At 48.4% G+C, this 24696-nt stretch overlaps 1 protein-coding gene across 1 annotated transcript in view; it reads left to right on the top strand.

The window, feature by feature from the left end:
* Positions 1-24696, top strand: part of LOC135055750 (fer-1-like protein 4) — a 346065-nt gene that overhangs the window by 312296 nt on the left and 9073 nt on the right. Inside the window, exons 40-41 of the mRNA XM_063960172.1 lie at positions 4269-4354; positions 4976-5074. Coding sequence (XP_063816242.1) covers positions 4269-4354; positions 4976-5074 — 185 coding nt within the window. The remainder of the gene's footprint in view (positions 1-4268; positions 4355-4975; positions 5075-24696) is intronic.

The following is a 24696-nucleotide window of genomic DNA, read 5'->3' on the forward strand; positions in this document are numbered from 1 at the left end:
TTATACAGCAGTACCACTGGATTTATGAGGCAGTAATCCCTGGGCTTATGCGGCAGTACCCCTGGACTTATACGACAGTACCGTTGGACTTATACCACAGTACACCTGGACTTATACAGCAGCACCACTGGACTGGACTTATACGGCAGTACCGCTGGAATTATACGGCAGTACCCCTGGACTTATACGGCAGTACCCCTGGACTCATATGGTAGTACCACTGGACTGGATTTATACGGCAGCACCACTGGACTGGACTTATACGGCAGTACCCCTGGACTCATACGGCAGTACCCCTGGACTTATACGGCAGTACCACTGGACTGGACTTATACAGCATCTCCACTGGACTTATGGCAGCACAGGACACCACCACTGGAGTGATTGGACTGATGCAGCACAAGACAGCACTACTGGACTGGATTTATACAGCAGTGCCCCAGAACTTATACGGTAGTACCTCTGGACTTATACGGCAGTACCCCTAGACTTATACGACAGTACCCCTGGACTTATACGACAGTACCCCTGGACTTAAGCGGCAGTACCGGTGGACTTATACAGCAGTACCACTGGATTTATGAGGCAGTAATCCCTGGGCTTATGCGGCAGTACCCCTGGACTTATACGACAGTACCGTTGGACTTATACCACAGTTCACCTGGACTTATACAGCAGCACCACTGGACTGGACTTATACGGCAGTACCGCTGGAATTATACGGCAGTACCCCTGGACTTATACGGCAGTACCCCTGGACTCATATGGTAGTACCACTGGACTGGATTTATACGGCAGCACCACTGGACTGGACTTATACGGCAGTACACCTGGACTCATACGGCAGTACCCCTGGACTTATACGGCAGTACCACTGGACTGGACTTATACAGCATCACCACTGGACTTATGGCAGCACAGGACACCACCACTGGAGTGATTGGACTGATGCAGCACAAGACAGCACCACTGGACTGGATTTATACGGCAGTGCCCCAGAACTTATACGGTAGTACCTCTGGACTTATACGGCAGTACCCCTGGACTTATACGACAGTACTCCTGGACTTATACGACAGTACCCCTGGACTTAAGCGGCAGTACCGGTGGACTTATACAGCAGTACCACTGGATTTATGCGGCAGTACCCCTGGACTTATACGACAGTACCGTTGGACTTATACCACAGTTCACCTGGACTTATACAGCAGCACCACTGGACTGGACTTATACGGCAGTACCGCTGGAATTATACGGCAGTACCCCTGGACTTATACGGCAGTACCCCTGGACTCATATGGTAGTACCACTGGACTGGATTTATACGGCAGCACCACTGGACTGGACTTATACGGCAGCACCACTGGACTCATACGGCAGTACCCCTGGACTTATACGGCAGTACCACTGGACTGGACTTATACAGCATCACCACTGGACTTATGGCAGCACAGGACACCACCACTGGAGTGATTGGACTGATGCAGCACAAGACAGCACTACTGGACTGGATTTATACGGCAGTGCCCCAGAACTTATACGGTAGTACCTCTGGACTTATACGGCAGTACCCCTGGACTTATACGACAGTACCCCTGGACTTAAGCGACAGTACCCCTGGACTTATACAGCAGTACCACTGGATTTATGAGGCAGTAATCCCTGGGCTTATGCGGCAGTACCCCTGGACTTATACGACAGTACCGTTGGACTTATACCACAGTTCACCTGGACTTATACAGCAGCACCACTGGACTGGACTTATACGGCAGTACCGCTGGAATTATACGGCAGTACCCCTGGACTTATACGGCAGTACCCCTGGACTCATATGGTAGTACCACTGGACTGGACTTATACGGCAGCACCACTGGACTGGACTTATACGGCAGTACCCCTGGACTCATACGGCAGTACCCCTGGACTTATACGGCAGTACCACTGGACTGGACTTATACAGCATCACCACTGGACTTATGGCAGCACAGGACACCACCACTGGAGTGATTGGACTGATGCAGCACAAGACAGCACCACTGGACTGGATTTATACGGCAGTGCCCCAGAACTTATACGGTAGTACCTCTGGAGTTATACGGCAGTACCCCTGGACTTATACGACAGTACTCCTGGACTTTTACGACAGTACCCCTGGACTTAAGCGGCAGTACCGGTGGACTTATACAGCAGTACCACTGGATTTATGCGGCAGTACCCCTGGACTTATACGACAGTACCGTTGGACTTATACCACAGTTCACCTGGACTTATACAGCAGCACCACTGGACTGGACTTATACGGCAGTACCGCTGGAATTATACGGCAGTACCCCTGGACTTATACGGCAGTACCCCTGGACTCATATGGTAGTACCACTGGACTGGATTTATACGGCAGCACCACTGGACTGGACTTATACGGCAGTACCCCTGGACTCATACGGCAGTACCCCTGGACTTATACGGCAGTACCACTGGACTGGACTTATACAGCATCACCACTGGACTTATGGCAGCACAGGACACCACCACTGGAGTGATTGGACTGATGCAGCACAAGACAGCACCACTGGACTGGATTTATACGGCAGTGCCCCAGAACTTATACGGTAGTACCTCTGGAGTTATACGGCAGTACCCCTGGACTTATACGACAGTACTCCTGGACTTTTACGACAGTACCCCTGGACTTAAGCGGCAGTACCGGTGGACTTATACAGCAGTACCACTGGATTTATGCGGCAGTACCCCTGGACTTATACGACAGTACCGTTGGACTTATACCACAGTTCACCTGGACTTATACAGCAGCACCACTGGACTGGACTTATACGGCAGTACCGCTGGAATTATACGGCAGTACCCCTGGACTTATACGGCAGTACCCCTGGACTCATATGGTAGTACCACTGGACTGGATTTATACGGCAGCACCACTGGACTGGACTTATACGGCAGTACCCCTGGACTCATACGGCAGTACCCCTGGACTTATACGGCAGTACCACTGGACTGGACTTATACAGCATCACCACTGGACTTATGGCAGCACAGGACACCACCACTGGAGTGATTGGACTGATGCAGCACAAGACAGCACCACTGGACTGGATTTATACGGCAGTGCCCCAGAACTTATACGGTAGTACCTCTGGACTTATACGGCAGTACCCCTGGACTTATACGACAGTACCCCTGGACTTATACGACAGTACCCCTGGACTTAAGCGGCAGTACCGGTGGACTTATACAGCAGTACCACTGGATTTATGAGGCAGTAATCCCTGGGCTTATGCGGCAGTACCCCTGGACTTATATGGCAGTACCCCTGGACTTATACGGCAGCACCACTGGACTTATAAGGCAGCACCACTGGACTTATACGGCAGCAGCACTGGACTGGACTTATACAGCAGTACCCCTGGACTTATACTGCAGTACCTCTGGACTTATACGGCAGTACCACTGCACCAGACTTATACGGCAGAACCACTGGACTTATGGCAGCACAGGACACCAGCACTGGACTTATGGCAGCACAGGACCCCACCACTTGACTGATGCAGCACAAGACAGCACCACTGGACTGGACTTATACAGCAGCACTGGACTTATGGCAGCACAGGACACCACCACTGGACTTATGGCAGCACAAGACACCACCACTGGACTGAGGCAGCACAAGACAGCACCACTGGACTGGACTTATGGCAGCACAGAACAGCACCATTGTGACTGGACTGATGCAGCACAAGACACCTCCACTGGACTGATGCAGCACAAGACAACACTACTGGAATGATACAAAAGAGCAGGTCGCCACCCCACGCCACTTTCCCGCACAGACACTGATGATGCCGTTTTGCCTCGTTCTGGTTTTCGAGTCTGGCGGGAAAATCCAAGCCGGACTCGGAGCGTGAAGTTCGGGGGGGGTTGGGTCTCAGCAGGGAACCGAACTGCTCATCTCTAATAGAAACATTGTAATAGAAACATTGTAAAACATTGTAGATGTTTTGCAGATTGCATTTGTAGTTGCTGTATGATTTGCTTGTCCACATCTGATTTTATTTTAGGATATGTTCTTCTGTTAATCCATTCTCAAGCTTTGTCCACACTTTAAAATCAATCTATCAACAAAGTATCTGGTCAAATGTGTTGTCTAGCTATAGTGTACTGTTTGTATATTAGGGACGTCACATGTTCTAGATATCTGTGCAGATATATTTATTTAATGCACTCTAATCTGATTACGTAGGTTTATTTTTCAGGGTTCCCTTCACATGTGGATTGACATGTTTCCGACTGACGTTCCTGCCCCACCTGCTGTTAACATCAAACCACGGGAACCAGTTAGGTAAATGGGATTGCACAATTATGCCCAGTCCAGTCTTCTGGAAAATGTGTATTACTTTAGAAATGCTCAGTACTCATACCACACTGAGGGAAGGGGAGGGGGATTTGGAGGCAGGCTCCACATCTGCAGTTATATTGGGGTATTTTGTACAAGAGATGCACAAAAATATGTCCAGAATAACAGTTCTTCCAAATAGTTTGGTTTAGTGTCAATGTCACACAACAACACAGCTATGCTGAAAGTGTGTAGACGGTTTACTCACAGAATGTTAGTATTCACAATGTCAACAATGACAAAACATTGACATGACATAATGTCGATATCGATTTTTCATGATTAAGTTAGGATTAGGTTAGTATTAGGCTGCAGGTAGGCTTAGTTTACTTGTCAGTGCAAAAACCATGGTCAACATGCTGACTATGAGCATTGACAATGTCAAAATTCTGGTAATGTTGACATTTAACATATTGGCCTCCCATCCATGCTGACATTCTGGTATCTACACTTTGTACCACACCTGGGTAAACTAGTAGTATTTTCTTGAGATTATGATAACCACATAAAATATATATTATGCCTGTGATTAGTTATCTGTCACATTACTTCTTGTCTCCTTTGCAGTTACGAGCTACGTGTCATCATATGGAATACTGATGATGTAATTCTAGATGACATCAATCCATTTACTGGAGCACCCTCAAGTGACATCTATGTCAAAGCGTATGTATCATGACTCCTATATGACCATGCTAAAAATCCATAATGTGAATGTTCTCCTGTTATACACTTACCTTTGCAGAAATAAGGCAAATTTTACAGTAATTCAAATCAATATGTGGGCTATGGGTGTGCAATCCGGAAGGTGAATGTGGGGATGTATAGTGAAGATGCCAAATTTTGCACACAAGTCAGGGACGTCAGAACAGGGGAAAAGGGGCAATGGGGCAGATTGCCCCCAAAAAGTATGACAGAGGTGCAGGGGAGCGCTTACCTCCGGATCCCCGCAGGCGGCATCTCCTTTAAAAACAGCCTGCTACCGCAGGGTGCTGTGTCCTCCTATCTTAAGGGACCTACACACTTGAGGGTCCTACACACTTACAGATTTCACAGAACGATATGAACGTTCTCGTTCATTAATGAATGAGAACTCGTTCATATCGTTCAGTGTGTAGGCACCAATGATGAACGATGAGCGGCCCCGCGCTTGTTCATCGTTGGTGCCGGGTCACTTATGCATGCAAGCCAATATGGACAATCTTGTCCATATTAGCATGCACTGCTATGCAGCTGGGTCACCTCCCACCCCCCCACCCCCCCGGCTCCGCATCACCCATCTGCCGTATCAGCCGTCGGGCAGCTCGGCGGTGGGTCGCCGAATATGTAGGGCCCATAAATGGTGTCCTAGCCACCCCCGGCTGTCTCTTTTACAGTTGCATTACTGGGAGGAGACATTGCTATGGTCCCAGCCTGGCCATGACTCCTCCCAGTAATGCAACTGTGAAGGAGAGACAGATGGTGGCATTAAGGATACAACGAAGATAGGAGGACACAGCACCCTGCGATAGCAGGCTGTTTTTAAAGGAGATGTCGCCCGCGTGGATCTGGAGGTAAGTACTCATCCGCACAGCGGTGGGGGGCTAAAAATAGAGAGGAGACCAACACCATGGGGATCGCCAAAAGAAAATAATTCTATGCCCCCCCCCCCAACCTAAAAAAAATTCCGGCACCCCTGACCCAAGTGGAAAGAATTTCTTATTTTAAGCTTGTTTGAATGAAGTAGAAGCACTGACTGTGGCTTTCCGATGTTGTGTGTTTCTTAAAAACATTCATTGAACTTTTGCAGAGTATGGTATAAATAATAAAAAGAGGGGGGGGGTTGGATTCAGCAGTGGCTATATAAATACAGGTAGTCAAGTCTATATGGTTGCATATAAAATTCATCGCTATTTGGTGTTTCCAGTTTTATGAATGCATGCATAGCATTTTTATCTTAGCAAATGAACCTACTTTTTTCGGATAGCTCAGCAATGGTGGAGTCCAAAGCTCATACTGTACTTTTAGTCTTCACCTTATATAGGCACCACTGCTTTTACTGCGGTGGACAATCAACATACATAAAGAACATGAGAACAATAAGCATAAACAAAAGCATGGATATTTATTAAGCATAATATCAAATATATTAATATAACTAAGCATTCCAGCAATGTGAGGTGCAAATAGAGAATGAATGGTGTGCCAACTATAACATATACAGACAGAAATTTCCTGCATGTAAGTCATCAAACGGTAAAGGCAAAGAGGGCACATAGCTTACAATCCAGAGAGGGGGGTTGGGTGGTTGATGAAAGATGATGGCAACAAAAGCAAAGGGGTGTGGACATAACTGTCTAAGACAGGATAAATTAGGCACGCATATAGAGTTGTCTTTTGCGGGAGCATTAGAAGATCACAGGCTAAGGTACAATCTAGTAGGGCAGGGGTGGTCAACCAGGCAGAGACAAAGAGTCAAAAAATCTTGTTAGGTACGTCAAAGAGCCGACATTGAGCCGAAGGCGCATGTGCAAAAATGGGGTGTGGCTTTATGCCAGCTAGGACACACCCCTGGTATAAAATACATTGAAAAAGACAGATCCAGCATAAGATACATTTTAAAGCCAGATCCAACATAAAATACATTGAAATAGTCACTTTCACATAAAATAATTGAAAAAGCCAAACCCATATAAAATATATTGAAAAAGCCAGATTCACATAATACACTTCAGCTCCCCCATGTGTCACTCCAACCAGCTCAAACATATGTCACTCCAGCCAGCTCCTTCCTACAGTATGTCACTAGTCATCTCCCCCATTGTGTCTCTTCTGCCAGAACACTCCTGTGTCACTCCAGCCAGCCCCGACTTGTGTCACTCCAACCCACCCTCATATGTCACTGCAGTCCCCCCAGCTTGTGCCCAGGGGCTGACTGGGAAGGGGGGGGGGGGGGGGGGGGGGCAAGGTGCCATCTGACCCCTGGGCCAGTGCAATATAAGTGTTCCAGGGCCACTTGACTGCAGATTTCCTATAAAAAATGGGGCCGCTTGCTTGAGTCTGCCCCACAGGCTAAAGGTTGCCAAGCCCGTGATTGCAGCAGCCCCTTATGTGTCCTCTATTTGCCAGTGGATGTCTCACCTATAGTATTTGGCTCCCTCAGTTTCAGTCCCTGTAGTGTTGCTGCGTGTCTGGCTGGAGTGCAGCGGTTTCTGTATCTGTTGTGGTCACGTGACTTTGAGTGTTGGGAGCCACATTTGAGTAAAGAAAGAACCACATGTGGCTCAAGAGCCACAGGTTGGCCACCGCTGCTCTAGGACGTATGAGAAAAGGTATTTTGAAGTAGGTTTGTTTAGTGAGAAAGATGGCACTGTAGCCCCTTATACACATTGCACCAGGTAGCCCAATATACACATTGCACCAGGTAGCCCATTATACACATTGCACCAGGTAGCCCATTATTCACACTGCACCAGGTAGCACATTATACTGTATAATGGGCTACCTGGTGCAATGTGTGCACTACCTGGTGCACTACAGTGCGGCACCCACCTTGGTTCTGAACAGGGGAACAGCAATCTGGAGACCAGCCAGGCAAGGGAGGGTGTATTAAGGAGCAGCTCAGCAAAGGAAAAGTCCAGCCAGGCTGTGTCAACATGTTGACAGCGGCCGGCAGGTCCCACAATCACTTCTGCAGCAAATGATCAGACATGCCCTGCATGTGGCTGAAGGGGTGTAGTATGGTAAGCCGGCGGTCGGGCTCCCGCGACCAGCATACCGGCGCCGGGAGCCCGACCGCCGGCTTACCGACAGTGTGGCGAGTGCAAATGAGCCCCTTGCGGGCTCAGTGGCGCGCTACGCGCGCCACTCTATTTTATTCTCCCTCCAGGGGGGTCGTGGACCCCCACGAGGGAGAATAAGTGTCGGTATGCCGGCTGTCGGGATTCCGGCGCCGATATACTGTACGCCGGGATCCCGACAGCCGGCATACTGAAGACCACCCGGCTGAAGAACGTAGAGTCCGCACAGGTAGAGACACAAGGAAAAGCACATAACAATAATTGGCACCAACAGTGGCCAGAGATCGTCAGAATGAAGTTTGTCCAGAAGGGAGACAAGAGCTCCGACTGCTGCAGGAAATGTGTCTTTTGATGAGGAGTTAGGACGCTGGATTCCACTCTCATCAAAGTTTGGCAGTAATCCACCATGGTCCCAGTGGCGGGCATACTACGCCCTTTAAGATGTGACTGGCCACCTCTTTTAATATAGAAGGAAATGCAGATACCCAGCGGTGATGACAGCCAGGATCGGCAGACGCTTTGATGGGAGGGGAGGGAAGGTGTCAGGTCTCTGGTTTTGTCTGTCCCCGGCGGGGGCGCTAGTGGGTCAGTGTTGGTGCGATGTACAAAGCGGGGAGGCAATATGAAAGTCCTGCGCATAAGCGCTGATATTTATTAATGCAAAGCAGATGGTATAATACTGAATACAATGGAAACCGGTAATGTGGAAAACTAGGACAGGTAACTGAATCCAGACAACATAAAAGTCTCTTGCAGCAGAACGTAAAATAACTTGATAATTAATGCAGGTGAAATAACAGAACTCCAGTAGTATTTGGAAATACACAGTCTCTGAATAACACAGGGCAAACTGATAATGGTTAGGAAAGCAGAACTCCGGAATATATGAGTAACTCACAGTCTCTGTAAAGCACAAGTCCATATAGCCACACTTAGGCTAAAGCAGGAGACAGTCTCTAAGCCAGTAGATGTTATACTGCTGAGTTGCACAGATGGTATGCTGACAATTAGTGCACAGGTAAGTAATGAGAAAGAACACCTGAGGAGAGTCTCTTACTGCTGATGGGTTTGAAGCTGGATGTAGCTGAAGTCCGGAGTAACAGGAGAGCTGTAGAAATGGAAGCTGGAACAAATGAGGTAACCACAGGGGAACGCTGGAAACGGGAACGCAGGAACTGGGAGAACTAGACACAGGGTATGTGACTCGTTGTCCGAGGCGATGAGAGTGAGCCCCGGACAGGAACTTATACCCCTTGCTCTGCAGTGATTGGTCGCAGTGTTTTGGCTGGAAACACAGGGCTGGATTAGATGCCAGGATAAGCTGAGTGCAGGTGACATAGCAGCATCCATACAGACCGGATGCCGGCACACAGCGGAACACAAACGCAGGACCAGACTCAGGGGTACTCAGCGACACGGGAGATGACGCTCGCGGTCAGCGCATCCATGCAGCCGCGACTGGGCCATGACCTCCGGAGGCCTGCACACCAGCGCGCTGGTAGGTGAGACGCAGCTGACCGCCGATTCCTGACTGTACACCCTCCTTTATGGGTGGGCACCGAACACCCACGAGGCTTGGCAGGGAAGAGTCTGTAGAAGGCTTGTACCAACCGTGGAGCGTGCACATCCGTAGCGTTTACCCAACTCCTCTCTTCAGGACCATATCCAGACCAGTCAATTAGGTATTGCAAATGACCGTAGCGATGACGAGAGTCCAAGATCTTTTCCACCTCGTATTCCACGCCCCGATGAGTTTGTACCTTTGGGGCTACTGGAAGCGCTCTCTGGAAACGATTGAGAATTAGTGGTCTGAGGAGAGAAATATGGAATGAGTTGGGAACTTTCAAATAGGAAGGCAGTTTTAATTTATAAGCCACCGGATTAATAACACTTTCTACTGGAAATGGTCCAATAAACCGTGGAGCAAATTTCATCGAAGGAACTCTGAGACGGAGATTCCGAGTAGATAACCAGACTTTGTCGCCTGGCTTTAAACTAGGAACTGCTCGTCTCTTTCGATCAGCAAACATTTTATACCGTTGAGAAACCTTTTTAAGAGATAGATGAATCTTCTTCCAAATTTGAGAGAACCGCTGAAGAGCAGAAGCAGCTGCAGGCACGTCTATGACGGGTAAATCTTGGAAATCCAGTACTCTAGGATGTTGACCATAAACTGCGAAAAAAGGAGTTGTATCTGTAGAAGTATGATAACGGAAATTATGAGCAAACTCCGCCCAAGGCAATAAATCTACCCAGTCATCCTGTGAAGAGGAAATATACAGTCTTAGATAAGTCTCAAGCTCTTGATTTACCCTCTCCGTCTGCCCATTTGTTTGAGGGTGATAGGCCGTAGAGAACTTAAGTTTGACTTGTAGCGCAGAACACAGAGCCCTCCAAAACTTTGCCACAAACTGTACACCAGGGTCAGATATTATTTCTGTTGGAAGTCCATGTAACCTAAAGATTTCACGAAGAAATAACTGTGCCAGCTTTGAAGCAGAGGGTAACTCCATGAGTGGGATGAAGTGTGCCATTTTTGAAAACCTATCAACCACTACCCAGATGGTATCATATCCATTAGAGGGAGGAAGGTCTGAAATAAAGTCCATTGATAAATGAGACCAGGGGCGCTTGGGAATGGAATTTGGTAGCTATTGGCCTGCAGGAGCCTGACGAGGAACTTTGTGCTGAGCACATTTGGGACATGAAGCTATGAATTCTTGAACATCTACTTTCATATGAGGCCACCAATAAGTTTGGGACAGAAACTTGAAAGTTTTTAGGACTCCAGGGTGACCAGTAAATTTAGACGTATGAGCCCAGGACAGGAGATTTGGACGCAGCTCAGGAGAGACAAACATCTTGCCTGGAGGTGGAACTTGGGATACCCCTGTAGCTGCGAACACCACAGGATTTAATACGGGTCGAGCAGCTTGTTCTGATGATTCCTCAGTTGAACTCATAGAGTGAGATAATGCATCTGCCTTAACATTTTGTGAGACAGGTCTAAACATCAACTTAAAATCAAAACGACAAAAGAATAGGGCCCACCTTGCTTGTCGGGGATTCAGACACTGCGCTGCCTTCAAGTAAAGAAGGTTCTTGTGATCCGTGTAGATGGTAATAGGGAATCTCGCACCCTCCAGCAGATATCTCCATTCTTCAAGGGCCAATTTGATTGCCAACAGCTCCTGGTCACCGATGGTATAGTTCATTTCTGCGGGCAAGAATCTATGAGAGAAAAACCCGCAAGGGTGAGTCTTACCATCAACGCCCACCTGGGACAGGACTGCGCCCACGCCAACCGTTGAGGCGTCTACTTCCAAGATGAAGGCCTTATTGACATCGGGCTGTTGTAACACGGGAGATGAAATAAAAGCCTGTTTTATTTTATGAAAAGCAGACAGCGCTTCATCAGACCATTGGGAAGGATTTCCCCCTTTTCGGGTTAGGCAGGTAATTGGGGCTATTAATGCGGAAAAGCCCTTAATAAACTTCCTGTAGTAGTTAGCGAAGCCAATAAATCGTTGAACTGACTTGAGTGTTGTTGGAAGAGACCAGTTCTCTATGGCTTCTAGTTTAGCTGGGTCCATTTGAAGGTCTGTTCCGGAAATGATGTATCCCAGGAAAGCTATTGAAGAAGCTTCAAACGTGCATTTAGATAGTTTGCCATACAGATGATTCTGTCGAAGACGTCGAGGAACCTCTTTTACCTGTTGGCGATGAGAAACTAAATCACGGGAAAATATCAAGATGTCATCGAGGTAAACTACCACACACTTATACAGGAGATCTCTAAGTACTTCGTTGACAAAGTTTTGAAACACAGCCGGGGCATTACTCAAACCGAAGGGCATCACTATATATTCGTAGTGGCCATCACGAGTATTGAAGGCGGTTTTCCACTCATCACCACTTCGAATCCTGATAAGATTGTAAGCCCCACGAAGATCCAGTTTCGTGAAGATGGAGGCACCTCTGACTCTGTCAAACAGCTCTGTGATGAGAGGTAATGGGTAGCTGTTTTTAATTGTGATGTCATTTAAACCCCGATAATCAACACAGGGGTATAGTCCTCCATCCTTCTTCTTAACTAAGAAGAATCCTGCACCGGCTGGGGAAGAAGATGGACGGATAAACCCCTTCTGTAAACTCTCCTCTATATATTCGCTCATTGCCCGAGTCTCTGGAACTGAAAGAGGGTATGTACTAGGTGGCTTGCTCCCTGGAACCAAATTGATGGGACAGTCCCATTCTCGATGAGGCGGCAAGACATCAGCAGCTTTCTCACTGAAGACGTCAGTGAATTCCTGATAGGCCTCTGGAAGGCCAGACTGAGGTTTTACACTTGTGGAATTTATTGGACATACTTGAGCTAAGCATGAATGGAGACAGGAGGGACTCCACGCCGTCAACTGTAAGGTAGACCAGTCAAATTGTTGATTGTGCAATTGAAGCCAAGGTATACCCAGTACAATCTCATAGGTAGCTTTTGGTATCACCAGGAATTTGATGAGCTTAGAATGCAGGAAGCCCACTCCCAGAACTACCGACTTGGTCTGCTGAGTGATGGATCCTTCAGCAATACGGCTTCCGTCTACGGCAGTAAGATAAACCGGATGAGACAGCTTTGACACTGGGAGAGAAAGTCTATCCACTGCAGCTTGTGTGATAAAATTCCCAGCAGCACCACAATCCACTAAAGCGGACAAAGACTGGAGTCCATCTGGCATTTCCAAAGTGACAGGCAATATTAGGCCTTGAGATGAAGGAGCTTTATTCAAGGTCCCTAACTTGACTCCTCCTTTGCAAGTTAGGACCTGGCGTTTCCCGACCGAGCAGGGCAGGAACCAATCAGATGACCATCAGCAGCACAATAGAGACACAGTCTTCCCTTTAATCTTCTGGACCGCTCCTCAGGTGTCAAACGAAATTTGTTTACCTGCATAGGTTCGTCAGCAGTAATAGGTGGAGACTGTACAGGAGGCATAACTCGGTGCTTGCGAAGATCACCTCGAGAGCGTTCACAGGCTCGCTCGCGTAAACGTAGATCCAACTTGACACATAGAGAGATTAGGGCCTCCAGTTGCTCTGGTAGATCTCGGGTAGTCAATTCATCCTTTATGCGGTCAGACAGACCATGCCAGAAGGCGGCAACCAATGCCTGGGTGTTCCACTTCACCTCTGATGCCAATGTCCGGAACTGAATGACGTACTGACCCACAGTACGTGTTCCCTGGCGGATCTGAAGGAGGTCTGAGGAAGCAGAAGTCGTACGCCCAGGCTCGTCAAAGATGCGTCGGAATGCGGCAACAAACTGTGTATAATTATTCAGCAATGCATCTGCTTGCTCCCACAGCGGAGAGACCCAATTCAGAGCAGAACCAGCTAAAAGAGAGACAATAATATGCAACCTTTGCTCTAGGTGTTGGAAAGTTCTGTGGTTGCAATTCAAAGTGGACTTCGCATTGATTCAAAAATCCACGACACATTTTAGGATTACCATCAAATTTACTTGGTGTAGGAAGATGGATGCGAGACATTGGAATAGAAGCAACTGGAGAGCTAGAAACTATGGAACTAGGAACAGGAGCAGAAACTGATGGGGACACTGGAGGAGCTGAAGTTGGAAATGACTGTTGCAGAGTATCTAAGCGAGAAGACATTTCCTGCAGGTATTGTATAATCTGCTGCTGCGCAGCCTCTTGACCATCTAGTCGTGACACTAAGCCTTGGAGTGTCCCTGACCCCACACTCTGACCACCGTCCGGGTCCATGGGCCTCGGACAAACTGTCAGGTCTCTGGTTTTGTCTGTCCCCGGCGGGGGCGCTAGTGGGTCAGTGTTGGTATGATGTACAAAGCGGGGAGGCAATATGAAAGTCCTGCGCATAAGCGCTGATATTTATTAATGCAAAGCAGATGGTATAATACTGAATACAATGGAAACCGGTAATGTGGAAAACTAGGACAGGTAACTGAATCCAGACAACATAAAAGTCTCTTGCAGCAGAACGTAAAATAACTTGATAATGAATGCAGGTGAAATAACAGAACTCCAGTAGTATTTGGAAATACACAGTCTCTGAATAACACAGGGCAAACTGATAATGGTTAGGAAAGCAGAACTCCGGAATATATGAGTAACTCACAGTCTCTGTTAAGCACAAGTCCATATAGCCACACTTAGGCTAAAGCAGGAGACAGTCTCTAAGCCAGTAGATGTTATACTGCTGAGTTGCACAGATGGTATGCTGACAATTAGTGCACAGGTAAGTAATGAGAAAGAACACATGAGGAGAGTCTCTTACTGCTGATGGGTTTGAAGCTGGATGTAGCTGAAGTCCGGAGTAACAGGAGAGCTGTAGAAATGGAAGCTGGAACAAATGAGGTAACCACAGGGGAACGCTGGAAACGGGAACGCAGGAACTGGGAGAACTAGACACAGGGTATGTGACTCGTTGTCCGAGGCGATGAGAGTGAGCCCCGGACAGGAATTTATACCCCTTGCTCTGCAGTGATTGGCTCGCAGTGTTCTGGCTGGAAACCACAGGGCTGGATTAGATGCCGGGATTAGCTGAGTGCAGGTGACATAGCAGCATCCATACAGACCGGATGCCGGCACACCAGCGGAACACAAACGCAGGACCAGACTCAGGGGTACTCAGCGACACGGGAGATGATGCTCGCGGTCAGCGCATCCATGCAGCCCGCGACTGGGGCCATGACCTCCGGAGGCCTGCACACCAGCGCGCTGGTAGGTGAGACGCAGCTGACCGCCGATTCCTGACAGAAGGTACCGGGGAAGGTGTTGCAGGCGGCAGAGCCGGCCCTAGGCATAGGCAAACTAGGAAATTGCCTATGGCATCTGGTATGCCTAGGGGCACAAGCTGCTTCTGCTGATTAAAATGATATGCAGCATGCCTATATTCTGTGTGTAGCATTTTGTATGCAGATACAGCCACAGTCGCACACAGTATATAGGCATGCCGCATATCATTTTAATCAGCAGAAGCCGACGTTAGCAGAGCTGCCAGATGACTCACGCCAGGAACTATATGTGTCATGTGTATAAGGGCATTAATAATGTGTAACATATGTGTAAGGGGCACTGTGTGTGTCATTATGTGTATAAGGGCACTAATAATGTGCAGCATATGTGTAAGGGACATTATGTGTGACATTATGTGTATAAGGGCATTAACAATGTAAGGGGCATTACTGTGTGGTATTATGTGTATAAAAGCATTACCAATGTGTGGCATTATGTGTATAAGGTGCTCTACTGTGTGGCGTAATGTATAGAAAGGTGTGGTCTAATGTGAATAAAGAGCAATATGGTGTGGTGTAATGTGAATAAGGAGCAATATGGTGTGGTGTAATGAGAATAAAGAGCAATTCAGTATAATGTTATGGAATGAGGGGCACTACTGTGAGGAGTAACGTATATAAGGTAAAGTGGTACTACTGTGTGATGTAATGTGAATAAGGGACACTCTCATTATAAATTGTGAATAAAGTTGCACCACTGTGAGGCATAAGTTGAATTGTGGGTACTATTGTGTGGCCATGCCCCTTGCCAGCAAAAACACATACCTTTTTGGGCTGTGTGCCGAATGTGCACACTGTTCTTATTTAAATTACAGGGAGTAGGGGAAAAAAAAGGACTACTATGGGTGTAGGGTGATGGTGCTGGGAAAGGGGTACAGGGTCAGAGGCGGAACTAGCGGTGGTGCTAGGGGGCACCAGCCAAAATCTTGCCTAGGGCATCATATTGGTTAGGGCCAGCTCTGGCGGGTGGGCAGCAGCTTGAAGAGCCGTTCAAACTGTACATCGGCACACAGTTTGAACGGCTCTTCAAGCTTTCGCCCGCCCTCAACACCTTCCTCGGTTCCTCCTCCCCCCCCCCCCCCCCCCCCCCCCCCCCCCCCCCCCAAGCATCTGCCGGTCCTGGCTGTCATCACTGGTGCACAGTTTGAATGGTTCTGCAAGCTGCCGCCCACCCGCAACACCTTCCTTAGTTCCTCCCCTCCCCATCAAAGCGTCTGCCGATCCTAGCTGTCATCATCACTGGGTATCTGCCTCTCCTTCTATATTAAAAACAATCAGCAGCTGCTCTGATGGGGCGGGGGTGTGTGTGTGTGTGAGCTGCCGTGCCGCCCATAGGCACGTGCCTCACATGCCTAGTGGGAAATCCGGCACTGAAGAGGATAGAATATTATTATTATTATTATCCTCCTTTATTTATATGGCGCCACAAGGTATCTGCAGTGTCCAAATACAGAGTACATAAATGAAAAGTCAAAACAGGACAATAGTGACTTACAGTTGAAGACAATATAGGAAAAGTACAGGGTACTTAAACACTGACATAAGTATCAGGGTGGCAGCCAGGGCCGGTGCTAGAGTGTTCGGCGCCCCCCTGCAAACTATAAATTTGCGCCCTCCCATATTCCTTTGGCACGCGCCGGGAAAAGGGATGTGGTCTCACAAGGGACATGGCCACACAATAGTACCCCCATTTAAAATTATGCCACAATGTAGCACAATCTTATTCATCTTATACGTAATGCCCCACCCGTAGTAGTAGCGTCCTTATATTTAATGCACCCCAGTAGTAGTAGCAATCTTATACATAATGCCCCCCCAGTAGTAGTAGCATCCTTATACATAATGCCCCCCCAGTAGTAGTAGCATCTTTATACATAATGCACCCACAGTAGTAGTAGCTTCTTTATACATAATGCACCCACAGTAGTAGTAGCGTCCTTATACTTAGTGCACCCCCAGTAGTAGACGCGTCCTTATACGTAGTGCAACCCCAGTAGTAGACGCGTCCTTATACGTAATTCCCCCCTAGTAGTAGTAGCATCCTTATACGTAATGCGCCCCCAGTAGTAGACGCGTATTGTCACGATCCGGGTATCTGGACGCCATTTCTTACCCATCAGATGCCTCCTAAGGCTGGCTCAGCGCTCCAGGACCGGATCCCATCTGTTATCCTGATGTGTACATTCCTGTATCCTCTCCTGTCACTCTGGGACGCTGTCACAGTAAACGCCATATTACACCTGGCATGGCGTCTCCCGCGGCCTCCGCCGCCGTCCCTGAACTTCTGCATGCAGAGTGTCTGAGTGGTGATTACGTCAGCCGCGGCCTCCGCTGTGTCCGCGTGGTTGGATGTGCATCTGTCAGCCTGGCGCCTCCTGTCTCCGGTGGCCGGCGCCGCCATTACTGTTTTCATTACCACATGGATTACAAACCAAACTTCCCTCCAAGTGTCTGCATGGGCGCAGCCATCTTGGATTCTGTCAGCTGATCATTTCCACCAATCTGTTCTCAGTATTGATAATCTGCATAATTGCCTAGCCAATCCCTTCCTTGCTGCAGGTATAAATACACTGTGCCTGAGCAAGGAAGGCGTCAGTGCTTTGGTTGTCAAACCTAGTTCCTGTTTGTCTCTCTCCTGTGATTGTCTTCCAGGTTCCAGCTCCTGTCTCAAGACTTCCACCATAGAGACCCGCACCAGCATTCCACCTGCGGTGTAGCCTGACTCTCCAATCCATTGTGGATTCATCTGTTTCCAGCTACAACATTACCTGCTTCCAGCAGAGTACAGCTTCCCTTAAAGGGCCGGTGTCCTTCTACACTTTACCACTCTCCACCGGTATTATTATTTCTCCGCTCTCAAGTTCTACATTTCAGTTCATATTTCATCGCTCCCAAGTTCATTTATTATTTAACTGGTTCCAGCCAGTATCCACTCCGTGCTAACAACAGTCTGGTTCCAGCCAGTATCCACAGCAGCTGTTTTATCTTCAGCAACCCAGCTTTTCCTGGAACACCAGCTGGCACAATCCTGGGTTATCTCCATTGCTACAGTCGGGCCTGGTAAGGACTTTCCATCTAGAAGATCATAAGAACTATCTCACACTACCAGTGCCCTGTGGCTCCTGCCATCCTGTAGTACCCAGGAACTGTATTTATTCTTTGCTGACTTTTACGTTTTCTTTTACTGCTGCTGTGTTGCGGAGTTGTCATAATAAACATCATTGACTTTTATCCAAGTTGTCGTGGTCACGCCTTCGGGCAGTTATTATTCATGTTACTTACATGTCCAGGGGTCTGATACAACCTCCCAGGTTCCGGTACATCTCAGCCCCTACAACTGAGGCTGCCTCCCGTCAGCTCAGGCCCTCAGTTGTGACAGTAAGCACTGACCTAATGAATCCAGCCGGAGACCAGGATCAAGCGGCCAGGCCGATGCAAGAACTGGCAGCCCGACTAGAACATCAGGAGGCTGCACAGGGCCACATCATCCGCTGTCTCCAGGATCTCTCTACTCGGCTGGATGGGATTCAGACAACTCTCCGTGGATCAGGCGCGTCTGGTGCGTCAACCACAGTGACTCCAGCTATAACCCCACCCACCTTACCCATTTCTGCTCCACGTCTTCATCTTCCAACGCCAGCAAAATTTGACGGATCTCCAAGATTCTGCAGGGGATTTCTCAACCAGTGTGAGATTCAGTTTGAGCTACAACCTGGCAATTTTCCCAGTGACCGTACAAAAATTGCCTACATTATTTCTCTTCTCAGTGGCTCAGCCCTTGATTGGGCATCACCGTTATGGGAGAGGTCCGACACCCTGCTATCTTCCTACACTGCCTTCGTGTCAACATTCAGGCGCATCTTCGACGAGCCAGGCCGGGTAACCTCAGCTTCATCCGAGATTCTCCGTTTACGCCAGGGGTCACGTACTGTAGGACAATATCTGATACAGTTCCAGATCCTGGCATCCGAACTGGCATGGAACGACGAGGCCCTGTATGCTGCATTCTGGCATGGCTTATCTGAGCGTATTAAAGATGAGTTAGCTACCAGAGACTTACCTTCTACGTTAGATGAGCTAATCTCACTCTGCACGAAAGTTGATTTACGTTTCAGAGAGAGAGCAACTGAGCGTGGAAGATCATCTGCTCCAAAATCTTCTGCTCCTCCTCCTCGTCAACTGTCACCATCTAAAGATGAGCCCATGCAACTTGGCCGTTCCCGTTTAACTCCTGCTGAGCGCCGAAGACGTCTCTCCGAGTTTCTCTGTCTCTATTGTGCAGCTCCGTCTCACACCATTAATGCCTGTCCCAAACGTCCGGGAAACTCCAAATCCTAGCTCGCCAAGGAGAGGGCCGGCTAGGAGTAATGATCTCCTCTCCATCTCCTCAAGATTGTAATCTCCCAGTCTCGCTTCAAGTTGCTCAACGTTATCGGAACGTCATTGCCCTCCTTGATTCCGGAGCAGCTGGGAACTTTATTACCGAAGCCTATGTTAAACGGTGGTCCCTACCCACCGAGAGACTTCCTTCGTCCATTTCTTTAACTGCCGTGGATGGCAGCAAAATTTTTGATGCAGTTATTTCTTTAAGGACTCTACCAGTTCGTCTGAGAGTGGGAGTTCTTCATTCCGAACTTATTTCTTTTTTAGTGATTCCAAGAGCCACACATCCTGTGGTCCTGGGCCTTCCATGGCTCCGTCTTCACAATCCTACAATTGATTGGACGACTACGCAAATCCTGGCATGGGGTTCCTCCTGTGCTGAGACATGTTTGTTTAAAGTATTGCCTGTCTGTTCTTCCTCCCCCAGGTCGTCTGATGTTCCACCTCCTCCATATCAAGATTTCACGGATGTGTTCAGTAAAGCTTCTGCTGATATCCTTCCTCCTCATAGAGAATGGGACTGTCCGATTGATCTCGTTCCAGGGAAGGTTCCACCTCGAGGCCGAACTTATCCGTTGTCTCTGCCTGAGACGCATTCTATGGAGGAATATATTAAAGAGAACCTAGCAAAGGGGTTCATTCGACCTTCTTCTTCTCCAGCCGGCGCAGGCTTCTTTTTTGTAAAAAAGAAAGATGGTGGTCTGCGGCCGTGCATCGACTACAGAGGTTTGAACGACATTACCATCAAGAACCGTTATCCTTTACCCCTGATTACTGAGCTCTTTGACAGAGTTAGCGGAGCTACCATCTTTACAAAGCTGGACTTGCGAGGTGCATACAATCTCATCCGGATCCGTGAGGGTGACGAGTGGAAGACCGCCTTTAACACCCGTGACGGACATTATGAGTACCTCGTCATGCCCTTCGGATTGAGCAATGCTCCAGCTGTCTTCCAGCATTTTGTCAATGAGATCTTCAGAGACATTCTATACCGTCATGTCGTGGTCTATCTAGACGATATCCTCATTTTTGCCAACGATTTAGAGGAACATCGTTTTTGGGTTAAAGAGGTTCTGTCCCGTCTCCGTGTCAATCATCTCTATTGCAAATTAGAAAAATGCGTCTTTGAAGTCAAGTCCATTCCGTTTCTAGGGTACATTGTGTCCGGTTCCGGACTAGAGATGGATCCTGAGAAACTACAAGCAATCCAAAATTGGCCGGTACCCTTAACCCTCAAAGGGGTCCAGAGGTTCTTAGGGTTCGCCAACTATTACCGAAAGTTTATACGAGACTTTTCCACCATTGTGGCGCCTATTACTGCTTTCACTAAGAAGGGTGCTAACCCGTCCAAGTGGTCTGAAGAAGCCATGCAAGCATTTCATCTTTTAAAACAAAGGTTCATCTCTGCGCCTGTTCTGAAACAGCCTGACATCGACTCTCCTTTCATCTTAGAGGTGGATGCCTCCTCCGTTGGAGTAGGAGCGGTGTTATCTCAGAGGGCTAAAGATGGCCATTTACACCCTTGCAGTTTCTTCTCCCGGAAGTTCTCCCCAGCTGAGCGCAACTATGCCATTGGCGACCAGGAGTTGCTAGCCATCAAGCTCGCTCTAGAAGAGTGGAGGTATCTGTTGGAGGGAGCTTCTCATTCAATCACCATACTTACAGACCACAAGAACCTTTTATACCTGAAGGGCGCACAATGTCTCAACCCCCGTCAGGCCAGATGGGCACTTTTCTTTTCCAGGTTCGACTTTAAACTCCAGTTCTGTCCGGGCTCTCAGAATCGCAAGGCCGATGCCCTTTCCCGCTCATGGGAGCAAGAAAATGAGTCAGAGTCTTCAGACAAGCATCCTATTATAAATCCGTTGGCATTCTCCACGGTAGGGATGGACTCTACGCCCCCATCAGGGAAAAGTTTTGTGAAGCCGATGCTAAGGAAGAAGCTCATGCATTGGGCCCATGCTTCCCGTTTTGCCGGACATACAGGTATCCAAAAAACCCTGGAGTTTATCTCTAGGTCCTATTGGTGGCCAACTCTGAAAAAGGACGTCTTGGAGTTTATTGCATCTTGCCCAAAGTGTGCCCAACATAAAGTATCCCGCCAGTCGCCTGCGGGGCAACTGGTTCCACTATCCGTTCCCCGTCGACCATGGACCCACTTGTCGATGGATTTCATTACAGACTTACCCATGTGCAACAAGTTCAATACCATCTGGGTGGTAGTTGACCGGTTCACCAAGATGGCACACTTCATTCCTCTCACCGGTCTTCCGTCAGCTTCCAAGTTGGCTCAAGTATTCATACAAGAGATCTTCTGACTCCACGGTCTTCCTGAAGAAATTATCTCAGATCGAGGAGTTCAATTCACAGCCAAATTCTGGCGAAGTTTATGTCAAGTCCTCCAAGTCAAGCTAAAGTTTTCCACGGCTTACCATCCTCAGACCAATGGTCAAACCGAGAGGGTGAATCAGGACTTGGAGGCTTTCCTCCGCATCTATGTGTCCTCCTCTCAAGATGACTGGGTTCAATTACTTCCCTGGGCCGAGTTCTGTCATAGCAACCAGTATCATTCTTCATCTGCTTCAACACCATTCTTCACTAACTTTGGATTCCACCCTAAAGTCCCGGAGTTCCAACCGCTTCCAGCAACTTCTGTTCCCGCAGTGGATATCACCTTGCATCAGTTTGCCAATATCTGGAAGAGCGTACGATCAGCTCTGCTCAAGGCATCGTTCAGGTACAAGAAGTTTGCGGATAAGAAGCGTCGAGCAGTTCCTGCTCTCAAGGTGGGTGATCGGGTATGGTTATCCACGAAGAATTTGAGGTTAAGAGTTCCCAGTATGAAGTTTGCACCTCGCTATATCGGTCCTTTCAAGATTGAACAAGTCATCAATCCTGTTGCTTACAGACTCCAGTTGCCTCCCTTCTTAAAAATACCCAGGACATTCCATGTTTCCCTGTTGAAACCGCTGATCTTGAATCGGTTTCATTCCTCACTTCCTCCAACTCCGAAAGTCCAAACTCAACGAGGCGTTGAGTATGAAGTGGCCAAGATCTTGGACTCACGTCACCGTTACGGTCAACTACAATATCTTATTGACTGGAAGGGTTATGGTCCTGAGGAACGTTCATGGACCAATGCTTCTGATGTCCATGCTCCTGCCTTGGTCCGGAGATTCCATTCCAAGTTTCCTCAAAAGCCAAAGAAGTGTCCTGGGGCCACTCCTAAAGGGGGGGGTGCTGTCACGATCCGGGTATCTGGACGCCATTTCTTACCCATCAGATGCCTCCTAAGGCTGGCTCAGCGCTCCAGGACCGGATCCCATCTGTTATCCTGATGTGTACATTCCTGTATCCTCTCCTGTCACTCTGGGACGCTGTCACAGTAAACGCCATATTACACCTGGCATGGCGTCTCCCGCGGCCTCCGCCGCCGTCCCTGAACTTCTGCATGCAGAGTGTCTGAGTGGTGATTACGTCAGCCGCGGCCTCCGCTGTGTCCGCGTGGTTGGATGTGCATCTGTCAGCCTGGCGCCTCCGGTCTCCGGTGGCCGGCGCCGCCATTACTGTTTTCATTACCACATGGATTACAAACCAAACTTCCCTCCAAGTGTCTGCATGGGCGCAGCCATCTTGGATTCTGTCAGCTGATCATTTCCACCAATCTGTTCTCAGTATTGATAATCTGCATAATTGCCTAGCCAATCCCTTCCTTGCTGCAGGTATAAATACACTGTGCCTGAGCAAGGAAGGCGTCAGTGCTTTGGTTGTCAAACCTAGTTCCTGTTTGTCTCTCTCCTGTGATTGTCTTCCAGGTTCCAGCTCCTGTCTCAAGACTTCCACCATAGAGACCCGCACCAGCATTCCACCTGCGGTGTAGCCTGACTCTCCAATCCATTGTGGATTCATCTGTTTCCAGCTACAACATTACCTGCTTCCAGCTCAGCTTCCAGCAGAGTACAGCTTCCCTTAAAGGGCCGGTGTCCTTTCTACACTTTACCACTCTCCACCGGTATTATTATTTCTCCGCTCTCAAGTTCTACATTTCAGTTCATATTTCATCGCTCCCAAGTTCATTTATTATTTAACTGGTTCCAGCCAGTATCCACTCCGTGCTAACAACAGTCTGGTTCCAGCCAGTATCCACAGCAGCTGTTTTATCTTCAGCAACCCAGCTTTTCCTGGAACACCAGCTGGCACAATCCTGGGTTATCTCCATTGCTACAGTCGGGCCTGGTAAGGACTTTCCATCTAGAAGATCATAAGAACTATCTCACACTACCAGTGCCCTGTGGCTCCTGCCATCCTGTAGTACCCAGGAACTGTATTTATTCTTTGCTGACTTTTACGTTTTCTTTTACTGCTGCTGTGTTGCGGAGTTGTCATAATAAACATCATTGACTTTTATCCAAGTTGTCGTGGTCACGCCTTCGGGCAGTTATTATTCATGTTACTTACATGTCCAGGGGTCTGATACAACCTCCCAGGTTCCGGTACATCTCAGCCCCTACAACTGAGGCTGCCTCCCGTCAGCTCAGGCCCTCAGTTGTGACACGTATAAACTGCAGCACAACGTTCTGACTCAGGCTCTCCCCGGAGAGCTCTCTTCATCTCAAAAGTGGGCGTGGCTATGACTGTGTTAGGGCGCCCCCTTCGCCCCCCCCCCCCCCTAAATCCGGACCTGCGTGGAACAGAGTGTTAGCATGAGATTAGGCTGTGTTTAGTGAAGAAGTGGGTCTTGAGAGCCATTTGAGGTTTTGCAGAGAGGTGGAGAGTCTGAGGGAGAGAGGCATGGAATTCCAGAGAAAGGGAGCAGCATATGAGAAATCTTGATGGTAGGAGTGGAAGAAAGTAATCAGTCATCAGGAAAGGCTGCGTGTATTAGCAGAGCGAAGGCGAAGGGTGGGAGTGTAAAAGGAGATAAGGTCAGACATGTAAATGGGAGAGGAGTGGGTGAGGGCTTTGTGAGTGTGAGAAATTTGAATTGGATTCTGAAAGGGTAGGGAAGCCAGTGAAGGCTTGTAGGAGAGCGGAGGTGGACGTAGTGCGTTTGGTGAGGAAGATGAGCCGGGGCTGCCGGTAGGGGGACAGCCAGGAGAGGACAGTATCATGCAGACCAAGGGAGTGAAGGATTTGAAGAAGGAGCGGGTGGTTCATAGTGTCAAAAGCTGCAGAGAGGTCAAGAAGAATAAGCAGAGAGTAGTAGTAGTGGCCCTTAGATTTGCCTGCATGGAGGTTATTGCAGACTTTTGTGGAGTGGAGTGGAGAGAACGGAAACCAGACTGGAATAGGTTAAG

Source organism: Pseudophryne corroboree, chromosome 3 (genome assembly GCF_028390025.1).
Source record: "Pseudophryne corroboree isolate aPseCor3 chromosome 3, aPseCor3.hap2, whole genome shotgun sequence".
Lineage (NCBI taxonomy): Eukaryota > Metazoa > Chordata > Amphibia > Anura > Myobatrachidae > Pseudophryne > Pseudophryne corroboree.